Genomic DNA, 20,980 nt, shown 5'->3' with positions numbered 1-20,980 from the left:
AGATCTCCCTCCCAGAGCTCACTCAATCATTCTAACACAGCCTTGAGCAGCTTCTACACGACACACCAGATGGAAGCGTGGAGACAAAGTGGGCATACATCAGAGACGCCATCTTCAATGCAGCCATCAATACTTTTGGCAAGCAGACAAGGCAAAACACAGACTGGTTTGAGGAACACCTGGCTATATTGCAACCCATCCTCCAAGCCAAGCACATGGCATTCCTGAAATACAAGCAAGTCCCAAGTACAGGATCATTAAGGGCTCTGAAAGCTGCCCGCAGTGCAGCTCAAACGGCCGCCAGATGCTGTGCCAACAACTACTGGCTGAACCTCAGCAGTAGGATCCAACTCGCCTCTGACTCTGGCAATATCTGTGCCATGTATGAAGGCATCAAGACAGCCTTTGGTCCAAACATCAGGAGGACTGCCCCCCCTGAAATCCAGCACGGGCCATCATCACTGATAAACAAGAGCAAATGGCCAGGTGGGTAGAACACTACTCAGAGCTCTACTCACGAGACAACGGTGTGTCAGAAGCTGCCCTTGCTGCTGTAAAGCCCCTACCAACGATACACGAACTGGACAATGTTCCAACCTTGAAGGAACTTGACAACGACATCAACTCACTCGTCAGCGGCAAGTCACCGGGACAGGACGGCATCACACCTGAGATACTTAAATGTGCGAAACTCGCCATCCTCACAAACTCCATAAACTTCTCTGCCAGTGCTGGGAAGGAGCATTGTCTCAAGACATGAGAGACTCCAACATCATCACCCTATATAAAAACAAGGGTGACCGCGGGGACTGCAATAACTACCGCGGCATCTCCCTGCTGAGCATCGTGGGGTAAACCTTTGCCCGTGTGGTCCTTAGCAGGTTACAGATACTAGCCGAGAGGACGTATCCTGAAACTCAGTGTGGCTTCAGAGCATGAAGGTCCACGATCGACATGCTCTTCTCCTTGCGTCAGCTACAGGAGAAATGTCGAGAACAGAGAATGCCCCTGCACTTGGCATTCATTGATCTTACAAAAGCCTTCGACCTCATCAGTAGGGGAGGCCTCTTCAAACTCCTCAAAGTGATCGGCTGTCCACCGAAGCTGCTGGCAGTCATCTCCTCTTTCCATGACAACATGAAAGGAACAACACAGCACAGCGACACCACCTCAGAGACATTTCCTATACTCAGCGGTGTAAAGCAGGCGGGGTGCGTGCTTGCCCCAACACTGTTTGGCATCTTTTTCTCACTCCCTCTTCTGCTTTGGGAAAGCAGAAGAGGGAGTCTTTCTCCATACAAGATCTGATGGCAAACTCTTCAACCGTGGCCATCTCGGATCCAAAACCAAAGTCTGCAAAGTCCTCATCGGAGAACTCCTATTCGCTAACGATGCCGCGCTGACAACTCGCACAGAACAAGGTCTGCAGACACTCATCGACCAGCTTGCCAACGCCTGCAACAACTTTGGCCTGACAATCAGTCTGAAAAAGACAAAAGACCATGGGCCAGGATGTCAGAGACACCCCTTCCATAAACATTGGCAGCTACACCCTGGAAGCCGTTCATGACTTCACCTACTTGGGTTCCACCATCACCTGCAACCTGTCCCTTGTTACAGAGATTGACAAGCGCATTGGGAAGGCGTCTACAGCTATGTTCAGGTTGACCAAAAGAGTGTGGGAGAACAAATCCCTAACGCTCAACACCAAACTACAAGTGTACCGGGGCCTGTGTCATTAGCACCCTCCTATATGGGTCAGAGTCCTAGGCAACATACGCCCATCAAGAACATCGACTAAACACATTTCACTTCCGCTGTCTCAGGCGCATCCTCGGTATCAGATGGCAAGATCGCATTCCCAACACCTCAGTCCTCAACATGGCCATCATTCCCAGCATGTACTCTCTACTCAGTCATAGGCGCCTGAGATGGCTTGGATACGTGCGCCGCATGCAGGATGGCAGAATACCCAAAGCTGTCTTGTATGGCGAGCTGGCATCATGCACACGGGCCACTGGTCGCCCAGTCCTGCGCTTCAAAGATGTCTGCAAACAGGACATGAAGAGCTGCGACATCAACCCAGGGGGACTGGGAGCAAACTGCCGGTGACCGACTCAGATGGCAGCAGGCTGTGAAAACAGGCCTCAGGAGAGGCGAGGAGAAAAGCCGCACTGCTTAGCAGACCAAGAGGCAGCGACATAAAGAAAAAGCAACAAACACCTCTGGAGCTGCCACCCGCATTCACTTGCAATTGCTGTGGCAAGAATCGTCACTCAAGGATTGGCCTACTAAGTTATTGTAGGCGCTGCAAAAACCTACAGCTGACCCGCTAAGGTGCAAAAGAATTGTCTCTCAAGACACACAGGCCTATTGACTATACTACTATACACTGCACTTCTACACACTACACTCCTATACACTACACATTTGGCTCTATGGAAGTCCGTCGTTAAGCGATTAAACGATAACAGGGGTGGTTATTAAGAGGGGTTGTACTGTAATTGTATATAATTAAATAAATATTGCTGCTATTAAGATTACACTTTTAATCATTACATTAATCTATTATTTTATCATTATTTTAAACATTGGTATATACAACACCGACGTGGGATGCTGCAGACGGTGGGCGTGGGCTTGTCACTGGAACACCTCCTCCATCAGCCAGGCTCTCTGGGGATGTTTGGACCGTGTACCCAAAGCAGCCATTGCAACTGCGTGAGCCACAGTCCTGAACCTCGCCCATTTACCCTCGGCATCAGGAGGAGAATCGACGTCATGCGTTTTAGAGTACAGTCATACCTCGGTGTACGACCGCTTTGGAATACGTCGAATTTGGTACACGTCGTGTTTTGACGAGAAAAAAAATGTCTTGGAATACGACGCCTTGCTTGGGATACAACGCGCTTGCTAGAACTTGTATGGGTCGGGATGAGTCACCGCGTCCCCGCATAGACCCCGTTCACGACTGAAACAAAGCGCCGCTCCTCAGTCTGCCTGTAGATCTCGTTCAGTGCACAACCCCCTTGCTATAACTCTCTGTGAATGTTCATGTGTTTTTTGTCATTTTAACGCCTCTCAGCAAGGTAAAGTGACGTTAAATATTATTTTTATTTCAATTTATTTTAATTTATTTATGCATTTATTTTAATTTATGTATGCATTTGAGCAATAAGTAGTGTCTAAATTATTTAATACAACCCAATTAATGTATAATATGCCATATCAAATATAATTTCTTACACTCTGGAACGGATTATTTCCTTTCCCTGTATTTCTTATGAGAAAAATTAATTTGGTAGACGTCATTTTCGGTATAAGTCCTCCTACCTTCTGGAACGAATTAACGATGTATACCGAGGTACCACTGTATTTGGCTGCTGCTATGAGGGTCCACGTGATGATGATGATGATGCTATCAGCCACTTGGTTGAGCTGCTGCTATCATTCGTGATGGCCCAGGTCGCTGCTGACAAAGAGCTACAAAGCAATCTATATTTGAGGTTTTCGTGACTGCAAGGATCCATACTCTTTGGTTCTTTCGGTAAAGTCACGTAGGTGAAAAATAAAAATAAGTAAAAATGTAATCACGACGTTTCGGGTGCACCACAAGTGCCCATCATCGGGTGGGACCACCACAGCTAGAAACAACTGCTGGAATGGGCAAGAGGGCTGCAGTTATTTATTTAGTGTCTTGTTTAACTGCAGCCCTCTTGCCCATTCCAGCATTTTGTTTCTAGCTGTGGTGGTCCCACCTCATGACGGGCCCTTGTGTTGCGCCCGAAACGTCGTGATTTTTTATTTTTCAGCTACGTGACTTTACCGAAAGAACCAAGGAGCATAGCTACAAAGCAGCTCAGCGGGGCCTTACACCTTATAACAAAATAAAAAGTTGATATCCGCGCTCTGCCAATCTCATCGCTCACCCACATCGCGCCACTCAGCCCACTCTGCCTCTCTCTCGCTTCAGCATTATTATTTATTCATCATCATCGGCCCCTTCATTATTTCACGCAAATTACCGCCACCACCACCGCCGCCGCCGCTGCCGTGTATTCATTCTTCCTCCTCGTCACTCAGTCGGCCACCGCCGCGTAGAGCAGCAGCAGCAGCACCACGGCCACCACGGCCACTCCGGCGCCCACCACCAGCCAGGGCGGTGAGCGGCACAGCCTCCCGGCAATGCCGACTTCACCTGGAATGAGCGGTCCCCACAGTACTTCACTCAGAGCGTCACGGTGGCTAGGAGATGTTAACTACTTCGCCTGGCATAAAGGAGGTCGTGGGTTCGATCCTGACCCTGACTATACCTTCTGTATATTTGGAGTTGGCGTTTAGCTCTCTCCCCGTGGTCGCGTGGATTTTTCTCCGACGATGATATCAGACACTTGTTTGAGCTGCTATCATTTGTGATGGCCAGGTCGCTTCTGAAAACGATCTACGGAGTTGGTTTTCCAGTGGGCCTTACACCTGGTCAAATAAAAATAACTTACATTTTGTTATTACCTTGGTTAGGCTGGCCCTGTAGTCTAATGGTCGTGTGCATTACACCAATAATCCCCACTCCTCGCACTCATTTACACGCACAAAGTGCTCGTCACATCAAGTGAAGCACAGTTACATCACTGCTGATCCCATCAAGGAGAGCAAACCATCATCACGTCAACTCCGCTCATCATCCTCGCAACAGCAGCAGCAGCAGATTTGGCTTAGCCATGGAATAAAGACTACACTATACACTACTATACACTGCACTTTACACGACATTATACACTACACTAATCACTACACACACACACTACATTATACACTACACTACACACACAACACTATACACTACAGCACTATACTAAAGTTCAACTTACACACATATGCACACATCACAAACCTCGCACACCACCCCTCCCATCCTCCTCCTCCTCTTCCTTCCTCCTTCTCCTCCTCATCGCCTCCGGTCCACACGCTCCTCCACTCCCATCACCATCAGCGCCATCGGCGGTGACAATGGGTCCCGGGGCCTTCTCCTCCTCCTCCACCACCATGGCCACCACCTCGGAATGAGAATCGGAATGTTCATTAATCCCGCGGAGGAGCAATCCGATAAGCAAGAAAGCTCTTCTTCTTTGGTTCTTTCGGTAAAGTCACGTAGAATGAGAATAAAATAATAAATTGATAAAATAAAATAACACAATAATTATTTTATCAATTTATTATTTTATTCTCATTCTATGTGACTTTACCGAAAGAACCAAAGAAGATGAATCATTGCAGTCACGAAAGCTTTAAATCGAAAAAGAAAGCTCTTTTGGTCTCGCAGATGTCAAAGAAAGTTACGAGAACAACACACATAGATAATACACAACACACGACACAGCCCAAACAACGATAGGAGTGCCAAAGCGTCGGAAAGGTAAGCAGCTCAATGCGAAATAAATACTTAAAAATAGATAAAGTATATACAGTACAGGGACGCCTCTACTTATGGACGAGTGGGGTTCCAGAGGTCTGTGTTGGTAAGTCGACTTGTTCGCAAGTCCCAACTTTACTTCTGCCGACTATAAATGTCCCTTCAACATGACTTTACCGAAAAAACTAAGAATATGAATTACTGCAGTCACGAAAGCTTTAAATCAAAATATAAATGTGTTGTTACGGCATGTAGACTAAACACGGGGAATGGCTTTAAAAGTTGTATAACCTGCTGTAGATGTAGATGCCACTGGTTCTTCATGTTATGTGGATGTGGATGCCACTGGTTCTTTATATTCTGTAGATATCGATGCCACTGGTTCTTTACATTCTGTAGATATAGATGCCACTGGTTCTTCGCGTTCTGCAGATGCCACTGGTTCTTCATGTTCTGTAGATGTTGTTGCCACTGGTTCTTCATGTTCTGCAGATGTAGATGCCACTGGTTCATGTCCTGCAGATGTAGATGCTACTGGTTCTTCACATTCTGCAGATGTAGATGCCACTGGTTCTTCACGTTCTGCAGATATCGTTGCACACTGGTTCTTCATGTTCTGCAGATGTAGATGCCATCGATTCGTCACATTCTCCAATTTAGATGCCACTGGTTCTTCACGTTCTGCAGATTTAAATGCCACCACTGCCGTCTATTGCACAGGGTGGTTGAACTTAAGACTCTCGGTCCGAACAGGCAAATGGACCACACGGGACCAGGTGTGATCGTATCTCTGAAAGTTCATAAGTCGAATGTTCGTAAGTAGAGGAGTCCCCGCATTCAATTTCAAATTGCATTCGTGCACCAATTCCCAAGCTTGGGCAAGGCAGCAAAGGCTACAGTCCCAGGCCCTCAATAAAACTGCACAATAACATTAATAATAAAATAAAATGCACACTGCGGCATTCCATCCTATGATCTCAATGCACCAATGCATGAAAAGCAGGAAACAAAAACAGAACCAGGGGGCAACTGACCAAACTAGAGAGGGAAGGCCACTTTAAAAAGAGATGGGGTTTCAAAGCAAAGACTTAAATATACTCACCGACTCCGATTGCCCTGATTTAAAGCGGAAAAGGGCATTCCATACCATGTGGGTGCCACACTAGCAAAAGCACCGATTGCCCATAGAGTGCAGCCCTAGAGACCCTTAAGAATGCTGAGCAGTTGGGAGATTGGAAGATCTTAAGGACCTTGAGGGAATATGTAAATGTAATTAGTTCCTGCAAGTAATTGTGGGGTGGTTAGCAACTTTTCTGAATCGTCATAGGTTAATTGCAGTGTGTTGAAAGATCGATACGACACGGGGCCTAGGATCAAAGTCACAAATCACATTTTGAAATGGGTGGCTGCGTCCAGCACTCGCTCAACACGTTCCGGAATAACTCTGTGGCGTCTCTATCCAACGTGATGTAATTAAATTATTTATTTTTAATTTCTTTTCTTTCACCAGGTAAGAAGGCCCACCGAGCCACTCACCCACCCACTCGCTCCCCGACCACATCTCTCCGATTGGCACAGTTGGCTACGTACGGTGCAAGAGAAGTTCAACGCGCATGCATACGTACGTACAGGAGTGACCTGGCTATTGCAAATGATAACTCAACGAAGTGGCTTATCGCGTGGAGATTTACAGCAGCCGAATAGTCTAAACTAGTTGCGACATTCACAATTATAATTTGTTTTTTTTATTTTACCAGGTTAAGGCCCCATTGAGCTATGTAGCTCATTTTCAAAAGCGACCTGGCCATCACAAATAATAGCGGCTCAACCAAGTGACTAATACCATCATCATGTGGATATTTATAGGAGCAGCCACATACTCTGAAGTCCAGGGGTGGGGAACCTTTTTTCTGCAAAGGGCCATTTGGACATTTATAACATCATTCGCGGGCCATACAAAATTATCAACTTAAAGATTAGCTTGCTATATTTGGTCAAACATTTAATTAACTCACCCCTAATGTGATGGATGGAACTGCCACATGATTTCGCGGGCCTTATATAGCCCGCGGGCCGGACATTCCCTACCCCTGCTCTAAATGCATGTTTATGTAGACTCAGTGACCCATACAAATCCACAGAGCCCCATAGAAATCCATATTCAGAAACCCATACTTATAGAGACCCATTCAGACCCACAGAGACCAATAATCATAGAGAGCCAGAGACCCATACAGACCCACAGAGACCCATACAGACCCACAAAGATCCATAAAGACCTATACAGACCCACAGAGACCCATACAGACCCACAAAGACCCATACAGACCCACAGAGCCCCCAGAGACAAATACACACCCACAGAGACCCATACAGACCCACACTAACCCACAGAGAACCATACTGGTAGAGACCCACAGAGACTCATACTCATCGAGACCCATACTAAAACTATTTTTATGTTACCAGGTGTGAGGCCCCACTACTGAGTTGCTTCGTAGCTCTTTTTCAGAAGCGTCCCGGCCATCACAAATGGTAGCAGCTCAACCAAGTGGCTAATAGCAGCATCATCATCATCGCGTGGACATTCATAGTGGCAGAAAACACAACAACAACAGTCCCCACACCTCCTCGGCCTCCTCCACCTCCTCCGCCCCGGCGAGTCCCAGGTCCAGGCCCAGGACCTCGCCGACCCTTGCGGCGCAGTCGGCCGCCGTCTCGTCGGGGAAGGCAAAGTGGCAGAGGCGGGCACCCCATAGGCCCGGCACGGGGACGAAGACTCGGCGGGGCAGGGCCGTGGCCACAGCCGCGGCTTCGCGCCCCGCCCCCACGAGCTCCTCCTCTTCCAGCAGCAGCTCGAAGCGCGTCCACAGCGAGGCCACGGCGTCTGCCTTCAGCGCCCTCAGCGCCGGCCCCGCCAGCAGCGGCCTCCGCTGGGGGTTGACGAGCGCCCGGCAGCTTGCCGAGCCGACGATCTGCAGCAGGCCGTGGGGGCACGGCCCCCCCGCACCGGGGGCGGCGGCCCCGGCGGCGGCCCCGGGGGGCGGTAGCAGGATCCGCACGGCGATGGGCGGGCACGGGCGCTGCTGCTGTTGCTTTAGACGCCGCCGCCGGCCGCCGCCGCCGCCGCCGCCGCCGCCGCCGTCCGCAGGGCCGATGGCCTCATCGTCGCGCAGGAACCTCCCGTCCACGAGGCACACGGCGCGCCGCAGCTGCCCCGCCAGCTGGCGCGTCGCGGCGCGCAGGGCCCCGGCGGCCGACGCTCCGCCACCGCGACCGCCGGGCGGGGAGAGCGGCGCGCGCAGTTCGAGGTGCAGGGTGCAGCGCAGCTCGACGAGGAGCGGCGTCGCGCCCTGCTGCTGCTGCTGCTGCTGGTGCTGCGGCGGCTTCGGCCGGAGCCTCCACTCGGCGCGCGACGCTGCCGCCTGGGCGTCGCGGACGTCGTAGGAGCTGCACCAGCGGCGGCCGCTGGGGCCAACGGCGAGCAGCGCAGCTCGGTGCTTCACGTCCGCCTCGCCGTCGTTGTCGTCGTCGTCGTCCTCGTCGTCGTCTCCTCCTCTTCCCTGTGGAGGCCGCCCCCGGGCCAGGGCACGCTCCATCCCGAACAGGAGCCGCCGCAGCTTGGCCTGCCGCTTCTCGGTGTCGCCGCCGTGGCCGCCGGGGAAGGCGAGGAAAACGCCGAGGATGGCGATGCCCCCCGGGAGCATTCGGCGGACGAGGCGGGCGTGCTCCGCCGCCCACGCCTCGCCCGCACGCTCCCCGTCCTCCTCCTCCTCCTCCTCTTCGTCGTCATCGCGGGCCGGGGTGGGCACGGCCAGCAGCACCACGTCGCGGTTTGACAGCGACGAGGCGGAGGAGGCGGACGAGTTGCCGGCCAGGCCCAGCAGGAGGCCGGTGCGGCCCTCGGCCGGGGCCGTGGCGGCGGCCGAGCTCAGAGCTCGCTCGGCCGCCTCCTCGGCCACGAAGAGCCGGGCCGTCTGGGCCATCGGGGCCTAGGGGTAGGTGGGAGAGGGGGGTTACCGTGTGAGTGTAGCCGGTTTAGCTCCGTCCCCTCTCATCCCGCGGTCATGAACACTCACGAGGGGGGACAGATCGGCTAGGTAGACAACAACAATTCGGAGCCGACGATCAGTAGATTTACTCCACGTCGTGTTCTGTCCTCCGGAGAAGTTGGGGTGACTCCACAACCGCTGAGCTCCAGAGGGGCAGTGTGTGAAATGGAAAAGCTTGACTGTAAAGCATTCCTCGGAAGGGCAGCGGCGAATCTGCAATAGCGACCAGAAGCACGTCGCCCTCCCACGTCTACAACACCGCAGCTGAATTCCTTAATACAGAGTCCGCCCAAATCACAATTATGATAACAGCCGCTTATTGTAGCCGGTCCGCCCAGTCCCCTCTCCTCACTCAGTCATGAATCCTTGTGAGGGGGGATAGACAGGTCCAGCTAAAGAGACAACAAGAATAATAAAAGTTCGGAGTCGCTGATGAGTAGATTTACTCCACGTTGTGTTCCGTCCTCCGGAGAAGTTGGGGTGACTGCACAATAGCTGAGCGCACCAGGGGGGTGGAGGGGTTTGTGAAACGGAATTTTTTTTTATTGAAAAGTGTTCCTCTGAAGGGCAAGTGGCGTGTCTGCAATAGCGACCAGAAACACATCGCCCTCCCATGTCACAATACCGCAGTTCAATCTCTCAGCGCAACCTCTCTATCTTCAATTTAATTACCACAAGACCACGTGAAAGATATCAAACTAAGCTACAGCAGAGGCATAGGGAATCCAACAGGACCTATATCTCTGCTTTATTGACCTGGTCAAGGCCTACGATACCATCAATAGCCCTGGGCTCTGGGTTGATTTTCATGCTTTTGGAGTCCAATCATTAAGGACATTCATGATGGTGGGCACAGCACACACACACACAGTGTGTCACACACACACAGTGTGACACACACACAGTGACACACACACAGTGTGACAAAGCCAAAGATCCCCCGTATAGCCTTAACAGACTGTAGGGGCAAGTGCTGTTAGCGAGCACCTATGAAGGCCGTAACGGTACACGAGGGGGTGGGTAGCCAGCACCACGCCCGACCGCCTTTGTCTCCCTAGTGGCAATGTTTACACACCGCACCAGGTACTCATTTGAGGCTTAGTCGACCTAGGGGAGGCCCGGGACCGGTTCCGATAATCGTCACTGGTGGTGTTGGCCGTGAGCGGGAATCGAAGCCGGGTCGCCAGGTTCATAGCGCAGCGTAGCGCTAACAGCTACACTATCACTGTGTGTGTGTGTGACACACACACACACACAGTGTGACACACACAGTGACACACACAGTGACACACACACAGTGACACACAGTGACACACAAAGTGTGACACACACACAGTGACACACAGTGTGACACACAGTGACACACACAGTGTGACACATACACAGTGACACACACAGTGACGCACACACAGTGACACACACAGTGCGACACACAGTGCGACACACAGTGTGACACACACACAGTGACACACACAGTGACACACACAGTGCGACACACAGTGTGACACACACACAGTGACACACACACAGTGACACACACACAGTGACACACAGTGTGACACACACAGTGACACACAGTGTAACACACACACAGTGACACACAGTGTGACACACACACAGTGACACACAGTGTGACACACACAGTGACACACAGTGTGACACACACAGTGACACACAGTGTGACACACACACAGTGACACAGTGTGACACACACACAGTGACACACAGTGTGACACACACACAGTGACACACAGTGTGACACACACACAGTGACACACACACAGTGACACACAGTGACACACAGTGAGACACAGTGTGACACACACACAGTGACACACACACAGTGACACACAGTGACACACAGTGTGACACACACACAGTGACACACACACAGTGACACACACACAGTGACACACAGTGACACAGTGTGACACACACACAGTGACACACACACAGTGACACACAGTGACACAGTGTGACACACACACAGTGACACACACACAGTGACACACAGTGACACAGTGTGACACACACACAGTGACACACAGTGACACACACACAGTGACACACAGTGTGACACACACAGTGACACACAGTGACACAGTGTGACACACAGTGTGACACACAGTGTGACACACACACACAGTGTGACACACACACAGTATGACACACACAGTATGACACACACAGTGTGACACACACACAGTGTGACACACACACAGTGACACACACACACAGTGACACACACACACAGTGATAGTGTAGCTGTTAGCGCTACGCTGCGCTATGAACCTGGCGACCCGGGTTCGATTCCCCGTCACGGCCAACACCGGTGACGATTATCTGAACCGGTCCCGGGCCTCCCCTAGGTCGACTCAGCCTCAAATGAGTACCTGGTGTAGCGGTGTGTAGTAAACATCGCCACTAGGGAGACAAAGGCGGTCGGGCGTGGTGCTGGCCACCCACCCCCTTGTGTACCGTTCCGGCCTTCATAGGTGCTCGCTAACAGCTACACGGTGCGGGCTTTTTATCTTTTTGTCTTTGTGTCACCTGCAGGGTGCTGCTGTCTCTGCTCCTGGGCCAGCAGCTGGAGCGGAGCAAGCCACACGTGGAGGAATCGATTCCATCCCCAACACTTATTAATCGATTCCCAATTGAAATTGAGCGCTGTTAATCGATATTACGGTGCTACCTGCTGAACGGTGTCGATTCCCGAATTTGCTATTACATTCCATGGACGCGGATCGATATCGTTAGTCGAACGCAGTTTAAATCGGATCGTCTCGGTGTCGATTTTCCTACCTTTCGCGTAAATTCAAATGCAAAGTCTAACGATTCACCGATTCACCGATGCTGAATCGTTAGCCATACCCTTACCGTTTGTTGTGAGGAATCGATCAATTTAATCGAAAACTGCGGTGTCTAAATTTTCGATTCTTTACCAAATCGGCCCCAAAAAGTAGTGCTGATCTCTTTGATGAAAAAAATCATAGAGATCAGGAGAGGGGGGGACTAATCTGCGCGCCCGATGGGCGGAGTGATCGCAAACATCGCGGGTGGGGGCGAGGTGCGGAGTGGATCGATTTCGGCGATTCGCACAAATTAATTTGCGGGAGGATCGGTCCGCGCCGGCACGTGACACGTCAGCAGTGTGCGGAGTGGGGGGAGGGAGTTTCGGGGGGGGGGGTCACGTGATGCAGGTCGTCACGTGCCAGAGGCGGCCATCTTACCTGGGGGAGTCGATGTGACGTTGTGACGTCACATCCTTCGGTGTCCGTGCGTAACGGCGTCACATTCATCCTCTCCCCCATGGTATCCGTGCGTAGTGACGTCACCCCCACAACTCGCACTCGACTTTGGGCGTCATGACGTCACAATTCGCCATCCGTCGTGACGCCGCATCCCACAATGTCCGTGCGTCATGTCGTAACATTCTACCCCTCCCCCCGCCTCTTGTGCGTAGTGACGTCACTCCTACACCACGATCGACGCTTTGGGCGTCATGACGTCACATCCCCCCCCCGTGGTAACGATGCGTCGTGACGTCGCAATCCCTTGCGTCGTTGCGTCACATCCTCCCCCCCACCCCCCATCGATATTCGTGCGTGATGACGTCACGGCGCATGGTAGCTCGTGCGTCGTGACGTCACCACGCACGAGCGTATCCTGCAGCCACCTCACTTCCTCTTCGTCCCAGGTCGAGCGACGTGGACCCCCTCCGATCCGGGCCCGCGGGTGAGCGAGCCGACCTCCTCCTCCTCCTCTTCCTCCTCCTCACGGCGCGGCAGGGGAGACAAAGGCGGCCGTGCGGGGAGTGGCTGCTGCTGCTGCTGCTGCTCGCTACTCACAGCACTTGCCCCGCTACCCCGCAGTCTCGTTGTTGAGGCTACACGGGACGGAGCTTTGCGTCGAGGGGGAGCGGCGGCGCTGCGCTTCACGGCCACCGACGAAGCCGCCAGCAGTGGCGATTGTCTGAAACAGCTCCTGGGTCGTGGTTGTCGTCTCCCCCTCCTCCTCCTCCTCCGTCTCCTCCTACCCTAGGCCGACTCGGCCTAGTGGCGATGTGTGGGAGCAGTGAGCATCGCCACTGGGGGAGACAAAGGCGGCCGGGCGTGGTGGCGGCGGTGGTGGTGGTGGTGGTCACCCCACCCCCGCTGTGTGCCGTGAAGGCCTTCGTAGGTGCTCGCTAACAGCACTTGGCCCCCCACAGGCTGCTAATTTGGAGTGCTGAGCGGGGGAGCTTTGTTGTGTGTCTGTACGTACACACACACACGTGTGACACTGTGTACACGTGTGACACTGTGTACACGTGTGACACTGTGTACACGTGTGACACTGTGTACACGTGTGACACTGTGTACACACGTGTGACACTGTGTACACACGTGTGACACTGTGTACACACGTGTGACACTGTGTACACACGTGTGTACACAGTGTCACACGTGTGACACTGTGTACACACGTGTGACACTGTGTACACACGTGTGACACTGTGTACACACGTGTGTCACTGTGTACACACGTGTGTCACTGTGTACACACGTGTGTCACTGTGTACACACGTGTGTCAATGTGTACACACGTGTGACACTGTGTACACACGTGTGACACTGTGTACACACGTGTGACACTGTGTACACACGTGTGACACTGTGTACACACGTGTGACACTGTGTACACACGTGTGACACTGTGTACACACGTGTGACACTGTGTACACACGTGTGACACTGTGTACACACGTGTGACACTGTGTACACACGTGTGTACACACAGTGTCACGTGTGACACTGTACACTGTACACAGCGTCATAGTCTGCGGTGCTGTGCCGTACAGCACCACAGTACTGTACTAAATGCACTTTATCACTCCTTTTAACACACTACTGTACAGTACCATACTGTACTACGTGGCGAGCACCTCCCGGTCCAACACCGCGTGACTTACTGTACAACACTATTGTGTACAGTGCTGTACTGATTGCATACAGTGCAATAGCGCTGCATTGCATACAGTGCGCGGTGCGTACTGTGTATGTACAGTGTGCCATTGGCACTGTGCGTGCTGTATTGCGTACAGTGATTGCTGTGTTGTGCACAGTGGGTGCTGTGTACAGTGGGCGTTGTGTGCAGTGGGTGTAATGTGCAGTGGGTGTTGTGTACAGTGTACAGTGGGTGTAGTGTGCAGTGGGTGTTGTGTACAGTGTATAGTGGGTGTAGTGTGCAGTGGGTGTTGTGTACAGTAAGTAGTGTGTTGTATACAGTGGATGTTGTGTACAGTGTACAGTGGGTGTAGCGTGCAGTGGGTGTTGTGTACAGTAAGTGGTGTGATGTGTACAGTGGGTGTGTACAGTGTACAGTGGGTGTAGTGTGCAGTGGGTGTGTACAGTAAGTAGTGTGATGTGTACAGTGTGCAGTGGGTGTTGTGTACAGTAAGTAGTGTGATGTGTACAGTGTACAGTGGGTGTTGTACACTGGGCGGTGCTGTTCTTGACGAGTGACTCCCGGTTCTCCAATCTCATAATCTGCATTCGTCCTGGAAGGGAAATCCGGTGAGCTATAAAGCTCTTGGAAGTAACACAGCAGGAGTCGTGTTAAGATGCGCAAACACCACGACAGATGATAGCTTTAGCAAGGAATCACGTTTCTGCATTAGGGGCCGTCCATAAATGACATTTGTGACGATCGGGGGGGGGGGGGGGGTTGAGAAATGTGACGTCACATCAAAATGGGCAACTCTCAATAAATAGACAACACGTTCTACTTATATTCTTGGTTCTTTCGGTAAAGTCGCATAGAAGGGAAACAATAAAATACTAAAAATATGAAACAATAAAATTCTCACCACGTTTCGATTGCAACACAAGCAATCATCATCAGGTGGGGAGGGGCTGGGTGGGGAGGGTGGGGAGGGGCTGGGTGGGGAGGGGCTGGGTGGGGAGGGGCTGGGTGGGGAGGGTGGGGAGAGGCTGGGTGGGGGGTGGTGGCGCTGGGTGGGGTGGGGCTGGTCACCCCGTGGTGCCCTTATAAAACTCAACGTTTAACCTACTCACGCCGGCTTGTGCCCGCCCTCACAGTCGGGCATAATTCCGGAATACACCACGTGGTGCCGCCATTAACACTGGCCATTGACCGAGCAACCCAACGTTCCTACCGGCTCCCTCCGTAGGAGAATGTGTTGGGCAGTCCGAAAGTGTGAAAAATAAGAGTGGGTTTTACCCTTCCTGGCAAAAAAGCAGGAGGTGTCTTCAAGAATGTTCAAACACCAAATTGAAACCTTTTGCAAGGATTCAAGTCGCTGCATTAACCCCACGCAGTACTTGCGGTGGAACATGCAAATAAAATATGCTCTGTGTTAATGTTTGATGGCATTGTCTTGGAAACGGATTGGTCTACACCAGAAACAGGGCCTAGTCTCACTACCAGTGTCAGACCAGAGAAGGATAATGCATCATATATTATGAGAGCCATGTTTTGTCTGCATGTTCACCACAAGTACTGTCTGTTGTAAATGCAGTGACATGATCCCTTTACCCAAAAGGTTTCTATTTCGTGTTGGGACATCTTAACACCTCCTGTTTCATTGCCAGAAATGGCACGGGCACCAATAGACTCATCGCACACAGACCCGTAGAACTCGCCACAGAGTGAAGATAATTGTGCGTGCGTCTCGCTCCCTCCCGCTGCCTCTCTCCCCCCGTCGTTCCCTCTGTTCAGCAGCAGCAGCAACAGCTTCAGCAACAGCTTCAGCAGCAGCAGTTGCGGCGATGATCACGGACGTACAGCTCGCGATCTTTGCGAACGTTCTGGGAGTGTCGCTCTTCCTCCTCGTGGTTCTGTACCACTACGTGGCCGTGAACAACCCCAAGCGCAGCGCCTGAGGAGGTGAGCAGGGGGGGTGAGGAGATGGGGGGAGGTGGTGGTTGAGGAGGTAAGGAGGTGGGCGAGAATGGGGGATGAGGAGGTAAGGAGGTGGGTGATAATGGGGGGTGAGGAGGTGGGGGATGAGGAGTGGGTAAGGGGCTGAGGAGGGGGCACGTGGGCGGTGAGGATGCCATGTGGACGAGTGGGGTGGGTGCTTTCTCCTATGTTGGCACTGTAGGGGGCACAGCTGGTGGTGCAAATTCCAGTCATCTCAGGCAACCCATGGCAGTTGCTGGGTCTGTCCTGTGACCTCCTCCTGCACCTAGCCTGGCACAGCAGCAGCAGTCAACCCATGGCACCTGCTGGGTCTGTCCCGTGACCTCCTCATGCACCTAGCCTGGCACAGCAGCAGCAGTCAACCCATGGCACCTGCTGGGTCTGTCCCGTGACCTCCTCCTTATGCACCTAGCCTGGCACAGCAGTAGCAGTCAACCCATGGCACCTGCTGGGTCTGTCCCGTGACCTCCTCCTTATGCACCTAGCCTGGCACAGCAGCAGTCAGCCAATGGCACCTGCTGGGTCTGTCCCGTGATATCCTGCACCTAGCCTGGGTCAGCAGCAGTCAACCCATGGCACCTGCTGGGTCTGTATCAGTGACCTCCTGCCGGCCGGGCGTTCGACTTTTCACGTGGCCTTGAAAGTGCACAGGCGCCGTGCTGATGTCGCCTCCACTCAAGTGGTAAATGGCGGCTCCTGCTGCTGCTGTTGTTGCTGCTGCTGCTCCCCTGTGTGGCAGGCCGTGTGTGGGTGAGCGGCCGCGAGGGCGAGCCACTCGGAGGGATGACGAGGAGCAGGTGGAGCAGGAGGAGGAGGTGGTGGTGGTGGACTCCGCTTCTCGTGACGCCAACTCACCGCGACCTCAATAAACACGAGTGATATGACACGGCGTGCGTGTGTGAGTGTGTGTGCGTGTGTGCGTGTTTGTGTGTGCGCTGGTGTGTGCGCGTGCATGTGTGTGTGCGCGTGTGTGTGTGTGCGCGTGTGTGTGTGTGCGCGCGTGTGTGCGGGTGTGTGTGCGTGTGTGTGCGTGTGTGTGTGTTTGTGTGTGCGCGGGTGTGTGCACGTGTGTGTGTGTGCGTGCGTGTGTGTGCGTGCGTGTGTGTGTGCGCGTGTGTGTGTGTGCGTGTGTGCGTGTGTGTGTGTGCTCACGGCCACCAACACCAGTGACAGCGATTATCTGAGCCTCCCTTAGGTCGATTCAGCTTCAAATGAGTAACCTGGTGTAGCTGTGTGCAGTAAACATCGCCACTGGGGAGACAAAGGCGGCCGGGCGTGGTGCTGGCCACCCAACCCCTCTGTGTGTGCCACAGTGCCGGCCTTCATAGTTACTCGCTAACAGCACTTGCCTCCCGCAGTCTGCTAAGGCTTCACGGAAGATCTTGGTATTTGTCACGGCCACCAACACCAGTGACAGCGATTATCTGAATTGGTCCTGGGCCTCCCCTACGTCGGCTCGGCCTCAAATGAGTAGCCTGGTGCATTGGTGTGGCAGTAAACATCGCCACTGGGGAGACAAAGGTGGCCAGGCTGGAACATCTGCGCCGGTTCAAAGCGTTCAGGGTGTGCATCCTGGGTTTAAACCTGCAGGCTGGGTTGTGCGAGGAGCTCACAAATCCTTGAAAGATCTGGACACATCTCCATCGATGAGCGCCCCGGCAGGCAAGGCTGCGTTGGCTGAGTCGTGTAGCCCGCATGCCCAGCCACCGCATGCCCCAAGCAGCTTCTGATTGGCTGCATAGAGGGGGCTAAACAGGCATGACATGGGCTGGAGAAGAGATGGAGTTGATGCAGTATGGGAGGATGTGGAGCTGAGTGGATTTGCCAAAGACCAGTACCAGCGGTGTCAAGATCGGCCTCTGTGGAGGAGGCTCGTGAAGGACGCTACTGGGCGGTTGGAGGCAGTCGCCCTCCAACAATAACGGAGGGCCGAGGAGCGACGCTCACAACAACGAGCGGAGCGCTGGGCAGCTAAAACACAGCAAGTTGGCACAATGGGGAGCACAGGTGGTGAATCAGCCAGTCGTCTCAGTCAACCAATGGCACCACCTTGGTTTGAGCCGGAGACCCGTCTGTGAGCCATCAACACTTCACGTGGCCTCAAAGTGCACTTAGCCTGGCACAGGCGCCATGATGACGTCACAACGGGCTGCATAGAAGTCGAGCAGCCTCCGATCGTTATTGAGCTGATTTTTGCCCATGCTTTCCAATCACTCCAGCCCAGGTGCCAGCATCATGACCCACTCGGACATTAACGTCACTCAAAAGGATGACTCTCCCGAGGGGCCACTTTAGCCAGCACCTCTGACAGGAGGTTATAGAAGGCACCTGATCCATCGGTCTTGGCTTGTATCCCTCCACTGATGTTCAGCTTCGATGGAGGGGTGTAAGCCACTACCATTCATCGCCTCTAGTTGATGGGGAGGTGAGCCCACAGTAACCTGGGGGCTGACAGCTTCCCACGCCTCACCACATTCCCTTCATTTTTTTGTTCAGAAGAAGAGCGACTCCTTGTTTGGCAGTCTCCTGCTCCGAGTAGAGGACTGTCCACCTTATGGTGACAGGAGCCAGAACCAATCCAGCGGACCGCCTGAATACCACGGAGTGAGCGTTGGAGCATTCCACGTGGCCACTTGCAGTGCATTTTTGCCGTTTCACGCACACACAGAGAGGCACGGACTCACAGACTCGCACAGACTCGCACAGAGAATCACAGACTCGCAAAGAGAGCCACAGACTCGCAGAGAGTCCCACAAACTCGCACATAGATTCACACACAGAGCCACAGACTCGCACAGAGACACACCGAGAGTCACAGACTTGCACAGAGACCCACAGACTCGCACAGAGAGATTCACACACAGACAGACTCGCACAGAAGCACACAGAGTCAGACTCGCACGGAGCCCCACAGATTCACAGACAGACTCGCACAGCGACACAAGAGTCACAGACAAGCACAGAGTCAGACTCACACAGAGACAGAGTCACATACTCGCAAAGAGAGTCACCAGTGACAGCGATTATCTGAGCCTACCTTAGGTCGATTCAGCTTCAAATGAGTAACCTGGTGTAGCGGTGTGCAGTAAACATCGCCACTGGAGAGACAAAGGCGGCCGGGCGTGGTGCTGGCCACCCAACCCCTCTGTGTGTGCCACAGTGCCGGCCTTCATAGTTGCTCGCTAACAGCACTTGCCTCCCGCAGTCTGCTAAGGCTACACGGAAGATCTTTGTATTTGTCACGGCCACCAACACCAGTGACAGCGATTATCTGAACTGGTCCTGGGCCTCCCCTACGTCGGCTCGGCCTCAAATGAGTAGCCTGGTGCATTGGTGTGGCAGTAAACATCGCCACTGGGGAGACAAAGGTGGCCAGGCTGGAACATCTGCGCCGGTTCGAAGCGTTCAGGGTGTGCATCCTGGGTGTAAATCTGCAGGCTGGGTTGTGCGAGGAGCTCACAAATCCTTGAAAGATCTGGATACATCTCCATCGATGAGCTCCCCGGCAGGCAAGGCTGCGTTGGCTGAGTCGTGTAGCCCGCATGCCCAGCCACCGCATGCCCCAAGCAGCTTCTGATTGGCTCCATAGAGGGGGCTAAACAGGCATGACATGGGCTGGAGAAGAGATGGAGTTGATGCAGTATGGGAGGATGTGGAGCTGAGTGGATTTGCCAAAGACCAGTACCAGCGGTGTCAAGATCGGCCTCTGTGGAGGAGGCTTGTGAAGGACGCTGCTGGGCGGTTGGAGGCAGTCGCCCTCCAACAATAACGGAGGGCCGAGGAGCAACGCTCACAACAACGAGCGGAGCGCCGGGCGGCTAAAACACAGCAAGTTGGCACAATGGGGAGCACAGGTGGTGAATCAGCCAGTCGTCTCAGTCAACCAATGGCACCACCTTGGCTTGAGCCGGAGACCCGTCTGTGAGCCATCAACACTTCACGTGGCCTCAAAGTGCACTTAGCCTGGCACAGGCGCCATGATGACGTCACAACGGGCTGCATAGAAGTCGAGCAGCCTCCGATCGTTATTGAGCTGATTTTTGCCCATGCTTTCCAATCACTCCAGCCCAGGTGCCAGCATCATGACCCACTCGGACATTAACGTCACTCAAAAGGATGACTCTCCCGAGGGGCCACTTTAGCCAGCACCTCTGACAGGAGGTTATAGAAGGCACCTGATCCATCGGTCTTGGCTTGTATCCCTCCACTGATGTTCAGCTTCGATGGAGGGGTGTAAGCCACTACCATTCATCGCCTCTAGTTGATGGGGAGGTGAGCCCACAGTAACCTGGGGGCTGACAGCTTCCCACGCCTCACCACATTCCCTTCATTTTTTTGTTCAGAAGAAGAGCGACTCCTTGTTTGGCAGTCTCCTGCTCCGAGTAGAGGACTGTCCACCTTATGGTGACAGGAGCCAGAACCAATCCAGCGGACCGCCTGAATACCACGGAGTGAGCGTTGGAGCATTCCACGTGGCCACTTGCAGTGCATTTTTGCCGTTTCACGCACACACAGAGAGGCACGGACTCACAGACTCGCACAGACTCGCACAGAGAATCACAGACTCGCAAAGAGAGCCACAGACTCGCAGAGA

At 53.2% G+C, this 20,980-nt stretch overlaps 2 protein-coding genes across 3 annotated transcripts; one reads left to right on the top strand and one right to left on the bottom strand.

The window, feature by feature from the left end:
- Positions 1–3,962: 3,962 nt before the first annotated feature.
- Positions 3,963–12,511, bottom strand: ODR4 (odr-4 GPCR localization factor homolog). The gene is made up of 4 exons (XM_032979801.2): positions 12,013–12,511; positions 8,038–9,402; positions 4,892–5,054; positions 3,963–4,198 (listed from the first exon to the last, which is right to left on the bottom strand). The coding sequence occupies exons 2-4, from the start codon at positions 9,394–9,396 to the stop codon at positions 4,080–4,082; spliced, it is 1,641 nt and encodes a 546-aa protein (XP_032835692.2). The 5' UTR covers positions 9,397–9,402; positions 12,013–12,511; the 3' UTR covers positions 3,963–4,079.
- Positions 12,512–13,055: 544 nt separating this feature from the next.
- On the top strand, positions 13,056–17,270 carry OST4 (oligosaccharyltransferase complex subunit 4, non-catalytic). 2 transcript variants are annotated; one of them, XM_032979802.2, is made up of 3 exons: positions 13,056–13,197; positions 16,183–16,350; positions 17,126–17,270. In XM_032979802.2, exon 2 carries the CDS (start codon positions 16,233–16,235, stop codon positions 16,344–16,346), a length of 114 nt encoding a protein of 37 aa, XP_032835693.1. In that variant the 5' UTR covers positions 13,056–13,197; positions 16,183–16,232; the 3' UTR covers positions 16,347–16,350; positions 17,126–17,270. The 2 variants fall into 2 exon arrangements, with proteins under 2 accessions (XP_032835693.1, XP_032835694.1); XM_032979803.2 differs by having other exon boundaries at positions 13,074–13,197; positions 16,186–16,350.
- The last annotated feature ends 3,710 nt before the right edge of the window (positions 17,271–20,980 follow it).

The sequence above is a fragment of the Petromyzon marinus genome, chromosome 77 (assembly GCF_048934315.1).
Source record: "Petromyzon marinus isolate PM22_M1 ecotype Great Lakes invasive population chromosome 77, UKy_Petmar_22M1.pri1.0, whole genome shotgun sequence".
Lineage (NCBI taxonomy): Eukaryota > Metazoa > Chordata > Hyperoartia > Petromyzontiformes > Petromyzontidae > Petromyzon > Petromyzon marinus.
Note: the sequence above shows the minus strand (reverse complement) of the source record. Positions and strands in the feature narration are given on the sequence as shown.